Source organism: Mustelus asterias, chromosome 6 (genome assembly GCF_964213995.1).
Source record: "Mustelus asterias chromosome 6, sMusAst1.hap1.1, whole genome shotgun sequence".
Taxonomy (NCBI): Eukaryota; Metazoa; Chordata; class Chondrichthyes; order Carcharhiniformes; family Triakidae; genus Mustelus; species Mustelus asterias.
The window spans coordinates 121,211,467-121,228,254 of record NC_135806.1 but is presented as its reverse complement, the minus strand read 5'-3'; the positions used below and the strand labels follow the sequence as shown (position 1 = coordinate 121,228,254).

General features: G+C 44.4%; 1 protein-coding gene across 3 annotated transcripts in view; it reads left to right on the top strand.

The window, feature by feature from the left end:
- LOC144495136 (protein WWC2-like) overlaps window positions 1–16,788 on the top strand; it is a 240,392-nt gene that overhangs the window by 166,798 nt on the left and 56,806 nt on the right. For all 3 annotated transcript variants that reach the window (XM_078215083.1, XM_078215084.1, XM_078215085.1), the window contains exons 7-10: window positions 1,334–1,480; window positions 8,443–8,516; window positions 11,967–12,209; window positions 14,320–14,409. In XM_078215083.1, the coding sequence (XP_078071209.1) occupies window positions 1,334–1,480; window positions 8,443–8,516; window positions 11,967–12,209; window positions 14,320–14,409 (554 nt within the window). The remainder of the gene's footprint in view (window positions 1–1,333; window positions 1,481–8,442; window positions 8,517–11,966; window positions 12,210–14,319; window positions 14,410–16,788) is intronic.

Genomic DNA, 16,788 nt, shown 5'->3' with positions numbered 1-16,788 from the left:
TCCGGCACGGAGCAGACCGCGTTGGAAATACAGCGCTGGGAGATGATAGTGGGGCGCGAACGCTCATGGGAATCCCGTGAATCGCCCCCTGCGCAATTCTCCCGGCCCACTGTGCAAGAAAATCAGTGCAGCGGAATGGGAGAATCACCCCCAAAACAGACAACTAATACACCAAACTAAAAGCAGGTACTTTTGCATTAATTAATTAACACAATCCAGATACATCTTCTAATCCTTTTTTGCTGCGCATCACACTTCTGGCAGATGCGTAGCATTGCGAGAACAAGTCCAAAGTTACTCCCAGTTCTCCAGCAGGCTCACTTCACCCTGTCGTGCTTGATCACAAATTCCAGCATCCTCTAAAAGTAATTTCACTCAGCCGTCACCTTCCGGATCCACCTTCTACCAGCGAGGCCCACCCTGGTGACTCCTTGATCCTTAAATCTTCAAAGGTCCTGTTGGTTCTGACCCCTTCCTTTTGGATAGAAAGCCAACATCCGCAACCATCCTTACATAAGAACATAAGAAATAGGAGCAGGATTAGGCCATCTAGCCCCTCGAGTCTGCCCCGCCATTCAATAAGATCATGGCTGATCTGATATTGGTTCCACTTACCCACCCGCTCCCCATAACCCTTAATTCCCTTATTGATCAGAAATCTATCTAGCTGTGACTTAAACATATTTAACGAGGTAGCCTCTACTGCTTCAATGGGCAGAGAATTCCAGAGATTCACTACCCTCTGAGAGAAGAAGTTCGTCCTCAGCTCTGTTCTAAACTGGCTCCCCCTTATTTTGAGGCTGTGGCCTCTAGTTCTTGTTTCCTTTCTAAGTGGAAAGAATCTCTCTGCCTCTACCCTGTCTAGCCCCTTCATTATCTTATATGTCTCTATAAGATCACCCCTCATCCTTCTAAACTCCAATGAGTACAGGACCAATCCTTCTTGTTTGTTAACACAGACTTCTCTGCTCTTCACAGCAGTAGCTGTTTTGTTTCTCTGTTCAGCAGTAATTGCTTTGGCTCTGTCTTTCTGTCTGCTTCTCTCTCTCCCTTTGTGTTCCACAAAACAGTTGTCTTTTTACCCTAAATGTATACAGAGACATTTGGAAACTGTCTTTTGATATTTCAGTAGGTTCCTGTTTGAGTTTCTTTCCCCATAGCAAGCAGATCACATCTGCCTGTCTCTGAACAATCTTCTAGAACATTTGGTTTCACCTTAAGTTAAAGGAGACATTTTAAAACATAACCATGTTGTAAAGATTAGCGTTCGTAACAGTAGCCTGCTGTGATCATTTATAAAGCAGTAAAATTACTTTTCTTATTCTATTCCCAGAGTCTTGCCAAACTGAAGGATCGATTCCATTCTAACCAGAGAGTAGGAACCTTTGAGCCAGATTTGCACTCTAATCCAGCCAATTCCCGACTTTCCATCTCCAGGCAGTGTCTAGACGCTGGCTCACAGACAGACATCACTGGCGACGTGAGTACTTATTTCTCCAGCGAACTTCACAGCATCTCTTCCTTGAGTCTTCTATTTGAAAAGCAGCAGCCATCTTCATAAACTGGTGACCTCGCAGCTTCATTGGTTTAAAGTTTATTTATTAGTGTCACAGTAGGCTTACATTAACACTGCAATGAAGTTGCTGTGAAAATCCTCTGGTTGCCACACTCCGGTGCCCGTTCGGGTACACTGAGGGAGAATTTAGCAAGGCCAGTGCATTTAACCAGCACGTCTTTCGAACTGTGGGAGGAAACCAGAGCACCCGGAGAAAACCCATGCAAAAGGGAAGGTGATGGCCTCGTGATATTATCATTAGACTATTAATCCAAAAACTCAGCTAATGTTCTGGGGACCCGGGTTTGAATCCCCCCACGACAGGTGGTGGAATTTGAATTAAATAAAAGAAATCTGGAATTAAGAATCTACTCATGACCATGAAACCCATTGTCGATTGTCCGAAAAACCCATCTGGTTCACTCATGTCCTTTAAGGAAGGAAATCTGTTCTCCTTACCTGGTCTGGCCTACATGTGACTCCAGAGCCACAGCAATGTGGTTGAGTCTCAACTGCCCTCGGGCAACTAGGGATGGGCAATAAATGCTGGCCAGCCAGCGACGCCCATGTCCCATAAATGAATTTTAAAAAAGACACGGGGAGACCGTGCAGACTCCGCACAGACAGTGACCCAAGCCGGGCACTGAACCCGGGGGTCCCTGGCACGGTGAGGTAGCAGTGCTAACCACTGTGCCACCTGATAGCACCCTGTCATACCTAATCTTTCAGAAGAAGCACTGTTTAAAAATGGTGATATAGTTTGAGACATAACAGCACAGATTGAGGCCATTTGGCCCCTCTTGTCAGTGCTGACTCTCTGTCGAGCAAACTGTCAGCCCTATTCAGGGGCATTTCACTTCAGTGTGTAAAAATCGAAGCACACTTGTGTTTGTGGTTGATTCAGTTGTTGAACTAAGGTTTCAGCTGCCTGTGGTATGCGGATTTGCCAAGAGGGAAATCTTTTTATCAGGAGTTTATAGAAAGCCTGGGCCAAGCAGCGGATTTCTTGGATAGTTGGTAGGGTGTTTATTAGGACTTGACTGCATTACAGTGATTAGTGGAGCAGAAGAGGGCTGTTCTCAGCTAATATTAACAGTCTCGTGGTTACTCGTTGTTCGAGGTTTGCTAACGGTTAGAGACCTGTGCTCTTGATACTTGCTATCGGATGGAGTATTGTCCTTAACACTCAGATCAATTGTAGTCAGTTTATTTCATGAAGAACAATGTAAGGAACCTGGGTCCCTTTTCAATAAAATTAAAGTTATGAACAAAGCTAGGGCTGGATTTAATACCCCCACTCCACCCCTCCCAAAGGGCATGTTTACAGCAGGTGGGCACGTAAAATATGACAGGTGGCTAGCCCACCCCTTCCTCCCTACCCTCCCGGACTCATTTCCCCATAAAATGATCGGCTGTTATAGAATAAAAAATGATTAATGGACAATTGAGCTTGTTTTCATGCCAATTGATCAGAATATTAAATTAAAGTTTATTTAATAGTCAAGGCTTACATTAACACTGCAATGAAGCTACTGTGAAATTCTCCTAGTCACCACACTCTGGTGCCTGTTTGGGTCAATGCACCTAACCAGCACGTCTTTCAGACTGTGGGAGGGAACCGGAGCACCTGGAGGAAACCCACGCAGACACAGAGAGAATGGGCAAACTCCACACACACAGTGACCCAAGCTGAGAATCGAACCCGGGTCCCTGGTGCTGTGAGGCAGCAGTACTAACCACTGTGCCACCGTGCCACCCACGTTGCAGACATCATAATAGGGCTTCCTTGGACAGGCGGGTAGGAATGGGAAGTCCATTTTTTTAACCCAACTGGTTAAGAGGTGGGAATGAAGTGAAGGGATGGGGGTGCAGGGGAGGAGGTCCTTCGAAGAAAGTGCCCTGTGCGCAAAGATGTGCGGGTTAGGTTGATTGGCCATGCTAAATTGCCTTTTAATGTCAGCTGGATTAACAGGGTTGATATGTGGGGTTACTGGGATAGGGCCTGGAGGGGGATTGTTGTCGGTGCAGGCTTGATGGGCCAAATGGCCTCCTCCTGTACTGTAGGGATTCTATGATTTGTACTGGTCTGTAAATCATTAGCTAATAGAAGGCATAATTTAATGGTCTCCAAAAGAATTTTAAGGTTTGGACAGGTTTTATTTTAGACTTTTATTAGACCATGTATTGGCATTCCAGAAATAGTGGCACGAATCAAATCCATTGTCATTTTAAACTGGAAGTGGGTAAATATGTGGGAAACAACAACATTTATTTATTTTGTGCTTTTAACAAATAAAACATCTCGAGGTGCTTCATTATATACCATAGTTGGACAGCCAACCACGTAACACTGATGATGAAAGTTTGGTCAAAGAAAGCAGATTTTAAGGAGCATCTTAAAGGACAATGTGGTCGAGAGTGGGAGAGGGTTGAGGAAAGAATTTAACCACTTGGGTCCCAGGCAGCTGAAGGCACGAGCACCCGTGGTGGAGACTCTAGGGGCTGGAATTGGATGAGCTCAGATATCTCGGAGGAATGTGAGGCTGGTGGGAACTTACAGAGATAAGGAGGTACGAGACATTTGAAAAGAGGGTTGAGAATATAAAATCCGTGCCTTGCTGACTGGGAGTCAGTACAGATCAGCGTGCACAGGGAAGATGGATCAACACAACTTGGTGCAAGTAAGGACAAAGGTGGCTGAGGTTTGTGGAGGGTAGAATGTGAGAGGCTAGCCAGGAATGAATCGGAATAGTCAAGTCGAGAGGGAACAAAGCCACGAAAGAGGCTTTCAGTGCTAGATGAGCGGAGGTGGGAGTGAATTAGGGCAGCGGTCTTAGTGATGATGCAGATATGTGGCTGGAAGATTATCTCAATGTCAAATACAAGATTAAGGCCGGAATTTTGCTGACACACCCACCCAAGGCCAACGGAGAATGCTGTTCTGCGAGCCTAGCACTTGTCGGTAATATCAGGGCCCAAGTTTGCAAACAGTCTGATTTAGTCTTAAGACAGTTGGCAGGCAGAGGGATGGAGTCAGATGGCCTAGTGGTGTTGTCACTAGACTATTAATCCAGAAACTCAGGGGACCTGGGTTCAAATCCTGCTAAGACAGATGGTGGAATTTAAATTCAGCAAGAATGATCTGGAATTAAGAATCTACTGATGACCATGAAACCATTGCCGATTGTTGGAAAAATCCATCTGGTTCACTAATGTCCTTTAGGTTAAAGTTTATTTATTAGTGTCACAATAGGCTTACATTAACACTGCAATGAAGTTCCTGTGAAAATCCCCTAGTCGCCACGCTCCGGTGCCTGTTCAGGTACACTGAGGGAGAATTTAGCATAGCCAATGCACCTAACCAGCACATCTTTCGGACTGTGGGAGGAAACAGGAGCACCCGGAGGAAACCCACACAGACACAGGGAGTATGTGCAGACTTCGCACAGACAGTTACCCAAGCCAAGAGTCGAACTTAGATCCCTAGCGCTGTGAGACAGCAGTGCTAACCACTGTGCCTCTGTGCCGCCCTTTAGGGAAGGAAATCTACCGCCTTTACCTGGTCTGGCCTACATGTGACTCCAGAGCCACAGCAATGTGGGTGACTCTCAACTGTTCTCTGAAATGGCCTTGCAAGCCACTGAGTTGTCAAGAAGGCATTTATCACCACCAACCTCTCAAGGATGGGCAATAAATGCTGGCCAGCCAGTGACACTCGTGTCCCAAGAGTGAAGTAAAAAACTGAGCAGCAGAGTTTAGAACAGGAATGAAAGATAATGTCTTCAGTTTTCCCAATATTTAATTGGAGGGAATTTATAGTCAACCAGCTCTGTCTGGATGGCGGATAAAAGCTGTGGAGAATGGGGCAGGGGAAAGCCAGCACAATCACAATGGGCTGAATGGCCTCCTTCTGTTCTGTAAAATTCAATCATTCTACAATAATTCAGTTGGAACCTGCACTCTGGGAATTGAGCCACACAGGCCAGGAAAGCATGAGATTTGTCTGCACTGAGAGTTAGTTAATCTCAGGCACCCGGGGACACTGGAACTGACCTCAATACCCTTGGGCTGGGGGAGGGACAAAATCACCCAATGATCCTGCTCCTGATACCTTTCCTCTGATCCCCAGTGGAAAATGTGGCAGAGTCAATACACTGCACGAGAACAGGATCAGGCTGGGCTCCGATGCCTGTCAACTCGGAGTCCAGGATTGTACGGGAAAAATAGCCACTCGAGAGCTGCTGCCCCCTTTGGAATTCTATGCTGGCATCAGCCATCCGAGGACTTTTGTTTTGCATATATCTTTTGTGACAGGCGCAGTCTGCTAACAATCCAGTCCATTTGGCACGGTACATGTTTGCTACAGATAGTAGCTAATTTCCCCTCACTTGTTATCCGATTATGTATGAAATTAACTTCTTCAGAAAGCAGTTCTGAGCAACTTGCTCCCTCAAGTCATGTTAGCGCCCTCACTACAATTAGAGCTTGCTATCTGACCACTGGAGCATTTGCTGATGGCATTTTAAACATATGATGATAAATCCGAGTCATGCGCAGGTCAAGCTTCAGAGTAAACAGCTTACGGACTAGATTTGAGGCATGATCTGATGTTTTGTTCTGTGGAATGCTAATCGAGTAGAATTTTTAATCGCTTTAAGGCCAGTCCTTGCAAGAACTCACAGTTTCATGTGATGTTTACCAGCTTCAGATCTGATTGACCTCAGTCGCATTTATCACCTTCTCCCTTGCATCTATGTGGCCCCATGAATAAAGTTTATTTATTCAATAGTGTCCCAAGTAGGCTTACATTAACACTGCGCTGAAGTTACTGTGAAAAATCCCCTAGTCGCCACAGTCCGGCGCCTGTTCGGGTACACTGAGGGAGAATTTAACATGGCCAATCAACCTAACCCGCACGTCTTTTGGACTGTGGGAGGAAACAGGAGCACCCGCAGGAAACCCACGCAGACACGGGGAGAATATGCAAACTCCGCACAGACAGTGACCCAAACCGGGAATGGAACCCGGATCCCTGGCGCTGTGAGGCAGCAGTGCTAACCACTGTGCCACCATGCTAGTGAGCCTGCAAACATATTCCCCCCCCCCCCCCGCCCCACCCAAATCCATCCTTACTGGCTCTATTGCGTAAGTAAGCAATTCAAACCACCCCATGATTCTGATGGAACATGCATGCTTTGGTAGGAAACATGGTTCATGGCTCCTCAGAGGAGTTGTGAACCACAGGGCAACCCCCAGTCCTGAGTTTGAAACCAAAAAAAAAACTGCCATTCAACATTATCTTTGGAACTCATAACTTCTACAACTGTCAATTAACTAGAGAAATTCACTGTATCAATGACAAAAAGCTTGAATCCACTCCCACCTCTTAATTTTATGCAGATAAGTACACAGGCATTGAAACTAAATTCTTCAAAGAAAGATCAAGTTATTACAAGGTAACAAAGACATAAATCAAACAAATCTAGCTCTCCCCTATAACCAATGTCAACATTGCCTGCAAAAGCTGAGTCAATTAGCCATCATTGGGGCTCAGTGGAGTATTTATAATGAGGCTATCTGATAAAAACGGGTGCCTGCTCACCTGTTCAAACTGTGTCTGTTGATACAGTTGCCAGATGGCTTCATTAGAATTTTTTGGCTGAGATCCAAGAATGGCTAATGGACTCAACTCTGTAGGCAATATTGACATGAGCAGTAGAGGAGTGTGAGCTTTGTCTGACTGATGTCTTTATTGCCTTGTAATTACCTGATCTTTCTTTGAAAAGCTTTTTTTTCAATGCCTGTATAGTTACACACGATTAAGAGATGTGCAATGGATTCAAGCTTTTTGTCATTGATATAAAAGTGGTGGTGATTGACACGTTTTGAATTTATAATATGATCAGTTTTGTTTTCAAAGGAGATTTTCAAAGCCTCTTTGCTTATTGTGTCATATTAGGAGAATTGCAAAGACTTGTTAGATTTAACAATGGCTCATTGCTTCTGTACATAGTGGAGACTGAAAGAATATATATGGAGGATGTATGGGAGCATAGGGTATTGAAAGGGAGATCAGGGTAGAGGGATATGGGGGGGGCGGGGTGGGTGGGAGATATGAAAGGGAATGGAGGGGGCATGGGAGCATGGAGAGAATGTTTTCCTCTGAGGGTTGCAAATTTTTGGAATTCCCTTCCTTAAAAGGCAGTGGAAGCAGTCTTTGAATATTTTTAGAGCAGAGGCAGATAGATTCTTGATAAGCAAGTGAGAAATGTAATAGGGGGTAGGCAGGAATGTGGAGCTGAGGTTGGTATCAGATCAGCCATGATCTTAGTAAATGATGGAGCAGGCTCCAGAGGTCAAATGACCTACTCCTGCTCCGATTTTGTACGTGTGTTTGCATAATTCCTGCAGAAAACACTGAAGGAACACTAAGACAGTCATTCCGTTCTTCAGGGTTTCTGCTGACCCCCTGATGAAGGTCAGTGAACACACATGAAATTCAATATGTATTGCAAACCAGCGACCCAATCAATTTCTAATATTTATCTACTTCCCTGAATTTGATTGAAACAAAAATCTCTACCGTAAATCTTTAAATAAGCCAAGTTCATGTCTTCGAACGATTTACATAGAATCCCTGCAGTACACAAGGAGGCCATTTGGCCCATCGAGCCTGTACTGACCACAATCCCACCCATGCCCCATTCCCGTAACCCCACACGTTTACCCTGCTAATACCCCTGACATTAGGGTCAATTTCGCATGGCTAATCCACGCATCTTTGGATTTGAGCAGAGAGGTGTTGTATTGAGAGATTATTATGTTAAGGATAGAAAGGGTCTTAAGATTATGTTACCAACTTTTAACTTGAATGAATTTCTTTCTAGTTTGGCCCAAGAAGCAGAGCCAATCTGGCTGAGAAGGTCAGATTGAGTCTTCAGTACGAGGAAGCAAAGAGAAGGTAATTATTTCTTGGTTGATTAATTATGCAGTTTTGTCAGTCGTTTGTAGAAATTCTCTCACCAGAAATATCCGTGTGGCAAAGATCTTTTCTCTTCCCATCTTATATCTGTGAACATCTGCGCACTCAGAGATAAGTTTATTTATAAGTCACAAGCAGACTTACATTAACACTGCAATGAAGTTACTGTGAAAATCCCCTAGTTGCCACACCCTGGCGCCTGTTTGGGTATACTGAGGGAAAATTTAGCGTGGCCAATGCACCTAACCAGCACATCTTTTGGACGGTGGGAGGAAATTGAAGCACCCGGAAGAAACCCACGCAGACACGGGGAGAACGTGCAGACTCGGTACAGCCAGTGACCCAAGCCGGGAATTGAAGCCGGGTCCCTGGCACTGTGAGACAACAGTGCTAAACACTGTGCCACTGAGAATTGGATTCCTTCAACTCAAGGTGAAGCTCACATGCGTCATTAAATTGACAGAATCTGAAAATAGTAACCATTTCCATTTTTCCCATTCACACTCAAAAGATGGGGAGGAGAAGGTGCCAATAATGAAACATCAATTCTCAGCTCCAATGGAACGGGAGTCAGGAGCATAAGCGCAAGTCCCTAAATTGCTGTGCACATCATTGAAACCACTCTGCATATTTAAAGGGGACCGTGCTGGGTTAGGCAGGAAGTTCTTGCCACCTGTAATTTAAAATTGAAGTTAGGCAGATTTGGTCAGGAAACCAGTGGGTAAGTCTTGTGCTCCACTCGAACTGTCAAGTGGGTGGGAAAAAGAGGGGGAAGCGCATTTTTACAATAAATCCTAATGTTTCTGTCAACTTGTAAGTACATCAACTGCAGAATGGGCTTGAACATTTTAGATGAAACATATCACATAATCTGAAGTGAAAGAGGATGATACACATTTGTGGCAGATTGTTCAATTCCAAGTTATACCTGGAGCAGATATAACCCTATAGTTCTGACTGCTGTATGAATATATTTGCATTGTGCAATAAAATCTCAACACCTGCAGAAGAGTTAAATATAAAGACAACGTAATGTAAAATGTAATATAAATTATATATATATATATTGAAGAATAGAAAGCCAAGGGATTTTTGCTGAAATCTTGCTGCCGTTTACGCTGGCAGGACTTTACGGTCCCGTCGATGATGCAACCTCACAGCAGGCTTCCTGGAGGCAAGGGGTGCGTTCGTGGGAAATACCATTGACCATAAGATCCCGTCATCAGCGAGCGGCACACCGCCTCCTGCCGGTGTGAAGCATGCCACATATGAGGAGGAAAATCCCACCTTTTATCACAGAAGAATCATAGAATCCCTACAGTGCAGAAGGAGGCCATTTGGCCCATCGAGTCTGCACCAACCATAATCCTTCCCAGGCCCTTTTCCCATAACCCTCACATTTACCCTGCCAATCCCATTGACACTAAGGGGTGATTTACTATGGCCAATCAACCTAACCCGCACATCTTTGAACTGTGGGAGGAAACCGGAGCACCCGGAGGAAACTGACGCCGACACGGGGAGAACATGCAAACTCCACACACAGACAGTCACCCAAAGCCAGAATTGAACCCAGGCCCCTGGCGCTGTGAGGCAGTAGTACCACCGTACCGCCTTGCTTATCTATTAGATTCTATCTTATTTAAAATGACAGTTATTTCAATTTGTTGCTTTCTGTTGAAATGCTTCGGGGAACCATTTCCTATTGGGTTATATTTTAAGGGTCTGCCCCTCCTGCTCACACCTGTTTGGGTGGTTAAAATTAGAAGCAGAGGGAGCTCACCCTCTGTTTTCCTGTCCCGAACTGGCTAACAGCAATTTTAACATCACAGATGGCAAGAACACCCTGGCGGGAATTCTCCCACCTCGCCCACAGCTGGGATTCTCCGGACCCGCTGAGGACATAAGTCTTCTTACACAATACAGTAAAAGGGAGCACTCACATGTAAGTTTGTAATATTGGAATAATTTACTCTGGAATTTCTCAAACCACATCAGGAGTTAACAATTACTTGATTTGATTTATTGTTGTCACATATATCAGAACACAGTGAAAAGTATTGTTGCTTGTGCACTATACAGATAGAACATACCGTCTCTGAAACCACTGCAATGAATTATGTTTTGGCTAAACACCAAGTTCTCCATTCTCGCAAACATGGGAAGTTCTGGCCCCTCCCTAAACTAGTAGGAAACTAACCCATTACCCCGTGACTCTGTCAATGTAAAAATAAATAGCGCAGGAGCGGGTGACTGCTTGTGATCTGTCCCCAGCATACATCTAATTCCATTCTTCCATTTTACTTCCATTCTGCACTCTTAAAACTGTCACACTATCTTCTGCACCGTATCCTTTCCTTCTCCCCTATGTACTCCATGAACGGTATGTTCTGCCTATCATGCACAAGAAACAATACTTTTCACTGTGTACTAATACATGTGACTGTAATAAATCAAATCAAGCATGCTGGCCTTCATCAGTTGGGGCATTGAGTATAGCAGTTGGGAAGTTATGTTGCAGTTGTACAGGACGTTAGTGAAACCGCACCTGGAGTATTGTGTTCACTTTTGGTCGCCTTGCTATAGGAAAGATGTTATTAAACTGGAGAGAGTGCAGAAGAGATTTACAAGGATGTTGCAGGACTCGAGGGACTGAGTTATAGAGAGAGGTTGGACAGGTTCGGACATTTTTCTTTGGAGCGTAGGAGTCTGAGGGGTGATCTTATAGAGGTGTACGAGATCATGAGAGGTATGAATAGGGTGAATGCTCTCAGTCTTTTTCCCAGGGTTGGGGAATCGAGAACTAGAGGGCATAGGTTTAAGTTAAGAGGAGAAAGAGTTAATGGGAACCTGAGGAGCAACGTTTTTACACAGAGGGTGGAATGTATGTGCATTGAGCTGCTGGAGGAAGCGGTTGAGGCAGGGACATTGACAACATTTAAAAGGCATTTGGACAGATATATGTGTGGGAAAGGTTTAGAGGGATATGGGCCAAGTGCAGGCAAATGGGATTAGCTTAAGTGGGCTTTTTGGTCAGCATGGATCTGTTTGGGCCGAAGGCCCTGTCTCCGTGCCGTAAATTCTATGATTCTATGATAAGTAATTGTACATGTTAACTCCGGATGTATTTTGAGAAATTCTAGAATAAATTATTCCAATATCCCAAACTTACATGTGAGTGTTCCCGTTTACTGTATTTAGGCCCATTGTGTAAAAAGATTTATGTTCTCAGTCTTCATTCGTCTATTAACTAACTTTTTCTATCTCTGTCCATGGGGCCAAAGACGCACATTCTCACTTAGGGCTTCACTTCCTCGACCCTTCTTGCACCACTTGGGTGTGTGCAGAAGTGCCACAAATATGAGTTGTTGCTTTTTAAATGTAAAATAGACGACAGATTGTGAGAATTATTTTTTTTCGGTGTTTCAGAATAGCAAATATAAAAATCGAATTGTCAAAGTTGGACTCTGAGGCCTGGCCAGGGATGCTCGATGTTGAGCGGGACAGGTTGATGCTGATCAACGAGAAGGAAGAACTCCTGAAGGAACTGCAGTTTGTGACACTACGGAAATGCTCACAGGATGAGCTTACACGGCTGGAAGCAGAGAGGAAGCGCCTGGAGGAAGAACTTCATTCTGCGCCCAACGCCCCCAGTGAAGCACTGGCCGAGAGGTCTGAGCAGTGGTTATATCCTCGGAGCTTTGGGAGCCTTTAGGGCAATGTGAGGGCAGCACAGTGACTCCCTGTTAAATATTGGCAGCAAGGATGAAATATGCAATAAGAGACCTAGGGGTATTTGTGGACAGATCTTTGAGGGTGACAGGTCAAGTTAACAAAGCAGTCAACAAGGCTATTTGGGATCCTGAACTTTCTAAATAGAGGTCGGAAAAAGCCAAGAAGTTAGAATCCCTACAGTGCAAAAGGATGCCATTCAGCCCATTGAGTCTGCATCGACTCTTCAACAGAGCAACCCACCCAGGCTCTGCCCCATAACCTCACGCATTTATGTCCCCATAGCCCCACATATTTACCCCACTAATCCAAGGGACAATTTAGCATGGCCAACCTGCACATCTTCAGACTGTGGGAGGAAACCGGAGGAAACCCAACCAGTCACGGGGAGAACATGCAAACTTCACACACATGGTCACCCATGGCCGGGAATTGAACCTGGGTCCCTGGTGCTGTGAGGCAGCAGTGATAACCACTGTGTCACCGTGCCTCCCGAAAGTTAGGCTAAACCTGCGTTGAACACCGGATTGTCCCCAGCTGAAGTATTGTGTCTAATCCTGTGTACCACACTGTAGGAAGAATGTCAAGGCTTAGATGAGAGTACAGCAAGATTTATTAGCATATTTCCAGGGATAAGGAATTAGAGTTATGTGGAAAGAGTGGAGTCCTTTTTAAGGCAAGGATAGATAAATTTTTGATTTTAAGGCAAGGATAGATAAATCTTTGAACAGCAAAGGAATTAAGGGTTATGGTGTGTGGGCGGGTAAGTGGAGCTGAGTCCACAAAAAGATCAGCCACGATCTTATTGAATGGCGGAGCAGGCTCGAGGGGCCAGATGGCCTATTCCTGCTCCTAGTTCTTATGTTCTTATGTAGAAGCTCGGGGCGGTCTCCTTAGAGCAGAGAAGGCTTAAGAGGAGATTTGATAGAACTGTTTAAAATCATGAAGGGTTTTGATTAACCAAATAATAGCTGAAGGTTTAATAAACTGAGAGCGTGGAGTTAAGTTGATTCACCAACTACCCAAAGGCGACAGAGGGATACTGTTATGCAATGAGTGGTAAGGATTGGAATACACTGCCCGTTAGATCACAGACTCAGTAGTAGTCTTCAGAATGGAAGTTGGATAAACAATTGAAGGAGAGAAGAATTACAGGGATATGGGAGCCATATTCAAAAGAGCTGGAGCAGATTTGATGCCAAATGGCCACCTTCGGCACTGCACTATATCCATGATTCCATGATTATCAAACTCAATACATTTTCAATACAAGAGAGAATGGAGCCAGAAGACTGTGGAATGCATAAGATATTGCATAAGGACCAGATGGATTTTTAAAAACAATATTGTTTATGCTGGCACTGTTGTGTTTAGGTTTAGATGTACGAGACAAGTTTTTAGATGTACGATGCAAATTTTTTGAGATGTATGAGGCAAGTTTTTAGATGTACGAGGCAAGTTTTTTTTTAACTGTACAAGGCAAATGTTTTACACAGAGGGTGGTGGGTGCGTAGAGGTAACGGGGGAGGTAATGGAAGCAGATACGATAGTGACTTTTAAGGGACATCTGGACAAACACATGAATAGGATGGCAATAGAAGGATGAGGTTTTAGTTCAGTTGGGCAGCATGGACAGCAGGCTTGGAGGGCCGAAGGGCCTGTTCCTGTGCTGTAATTTTCTTTGTTCTTTGTTACCTACTGTGTTTTCCAGATATAGTAAGAAGTCTCACAACACCAGGTTAAAGTCCAACAGGTTTATTTGGTAGCAAAAGCCACTAGCTTTCGGAGTGCTGTTCCTTCGTCAGGTAAATTGAGTTTGTGTCTTTATATGCCCTGTTTGTGAACAGAACTCCCACTCACCTGATGAAGGAGCAGCACTCCGAAAGCTAGTGGCTTTTGCTACCAAATAAACCTGTTGGACTTTAACCTGGTGTTGTGAGACTTCTTACTATGTTTACCCCAGTCCAATGCCGGCATCTCCACATCATGATTTCCCAGATATGGCAAGCCTGGTTTGCTGAGGGCAATTTATTGTTACTTTTATTTCCAGACTAAAATTACAAGAGAAGAGGAAGAGACTTGTGCGACAACTTGAGGATGCTACACAACTAACCATGTATCTACATTCCCAAGTTAAAAGGTATGTGTTTCTACGACGTGGAAAGTTCAAGCCTTTATTGGCAACTATTTATAAATTTGTACTGAATAATTCAATAAGAAGGAGGATCTTGCTGTTTTCAATTTGTCTTATAATCCTGTGATAAAGTGAGCGTGGGCACTGTGACCTACTGTACCTGCGACCTTCTGACCCCATTCTAGGTACAGCTGCTGACTCACCTTCAGCATCCCGCCCCTTCAGCAAGTCAATAAACACACAAAATATACAACAGAGGCCAGCCAGCAATTGAATCTGTTTTATTCCTGCTTAATGAGCTGGGGAATAAACTTATCAGAAAATCAGGGGAAGAAGTTTCCATTCATAAAGCATATTCTCTCCGTGTCTGCATGGGTTTCCTGCTCCAGTTTCCTCCCACTCTCCATGCGGGTTAGGTAGGTTGGCCATGCTAAATTGCCCCTTAGTGTCAGGGGGACTAGCAGGGTAAATACATGTGGTTACGGGGATAAGGATTGGGTGGGATTGTTCAAGCTTTCATAGACCAGGGCTTTCATCACCTGACCTATTATAGAATCATAGAATTCCGACAGTGCAGAAGGAGGATATTTGGCCCATCGAGTCTGCACCGACCATAATCCCACCCAGGCCTGATCTTTGTAGCCCCACTTAACCCCCTGACACTAAAGGGAAATCTCACCCACACCTATTTCCCATAACCCCAATTATTTACCCTGCTAATCCCCCTAACCGATAAATCTTGGGAAACTAAGGGGCAATTTAGCATGTCCAATCCACCTAACCAGCATGTCTTTCGCACTGTGGGAGGAAACCGCAGCACCCGGAGGAAACCCCCGCAGACACGGGGAGAACGTGCAAACTCCACACAGACAGTCACCCGAGGCCGGAATCGAACCCGGGTCCCTGGCGCTGTGAGGCAGCAGTGCTAACCAAATGACGGCGCCCAACACCAGCATCTTCCGACTGTGTGAAGCACTTCTTCAGTACTGTACCACAGTGTCAGATCATATGTTCCTGGAGTGGAAGCCGAATCCCCACCCCTCAGAGTTTGGGTGCTACCAACACAGCTCCAGATAACACAAGTATGTGCGAGGTGTGAACCAGATACATAGATGAAGATTCCCATTCAAGGTCAGCTGAGATTCATTCAGTACCGTGTTTGCACGTCACAGAATTAGTCATGTACTTTGTGCTTCTTTCCGTAGCCAAAATAATAGATGACATCAAATGATGTGCTGCCTTTTTAAGGAACAGCTATACAGTTTACCAGAATCTTTGGGAGAAGGAATGTAAGACAACAGAAAAGATGGTGTGAAGGATGCATAAATTAAACATTTTGGCTTATAATCTGGTCGCTGGTGTCGGAATAAGCAAAACAAAATTGTCCTATTCTCTGCTCCAGTGTTCCACAGGTTTCTGTAAGATCAAAGATAATTGGTGTTGTTTAAGATGGGTGAAATCCATCTTACTCTTGTGGTGTGTTGGCCAGAGATTTTAACTGGTGAGACTTCGAGGACTCGGGCTGCAATGTCAGAGTGATTTTTGAATTTGCTTCCAATTGTTAATGCTTTTCTATGAATGGTTGCTGCCACCTTTGTTATTTTAACCCTTCCCCTTCCATTTTCCACCAGTGTTCAATCCTTTCTGCTCACTGGGACCCACTGATTTCTGTCTGTCAGCAACTTAGGGTGATACTCAGTAGGGAACTGTAGGGTCCATTCATTCCTTTGAATGGACGCAGGGAGAGCACTTGGTACGATTTTTGAAATGAATTTCTTTTATTGAACAGAACTTGAAGAAAATTAAATCATGACAGAAGCAGAGAAAAGCAAAGCAAACTGGGAGAGACTGGCTTTTTCTGTCAGGTCCTATACTGATCACACTGCAACTGAGTCTTGAAAACAAACTGCAAACTGAACACACAGTTCCACAATATATCAATTCTTATCTCGTTATTGGAAATGTTTTTCACAGTCTGTCTCTGTCTGGAAAACAATCCTTGCAGCCGCGGTTGTTTGCCTGCATTGTGTACCCTTCAGGAATGCAGACAATCTTTAGCTAACCCATCATGCCTTCTGAGTTTTAAAATGTAGTCAAGTTTAGCAGCCATTTTCTTAAGCTTAGCAGAGTTAGTTACATAGGCAGAAATATCTTAAAATTAAGTCTTTGCATAAATTAAGTCTTTGCATAGACAGAAGCTAACAGGGATAAGCATACATAGAATCTCTCAGGGACTCAGTCCATTCTTGTCCTCACTTAACATTCATGCGTGCACAAAAAAGCAATTCAAGATGGCGCCGGAGTGTGGCGACTTCTTGCAAGCTGTGCCCAGCAAACTCTCTAATTCTATTTTTTACTCTTGTTCGATTCTTCTAAAACTCTATT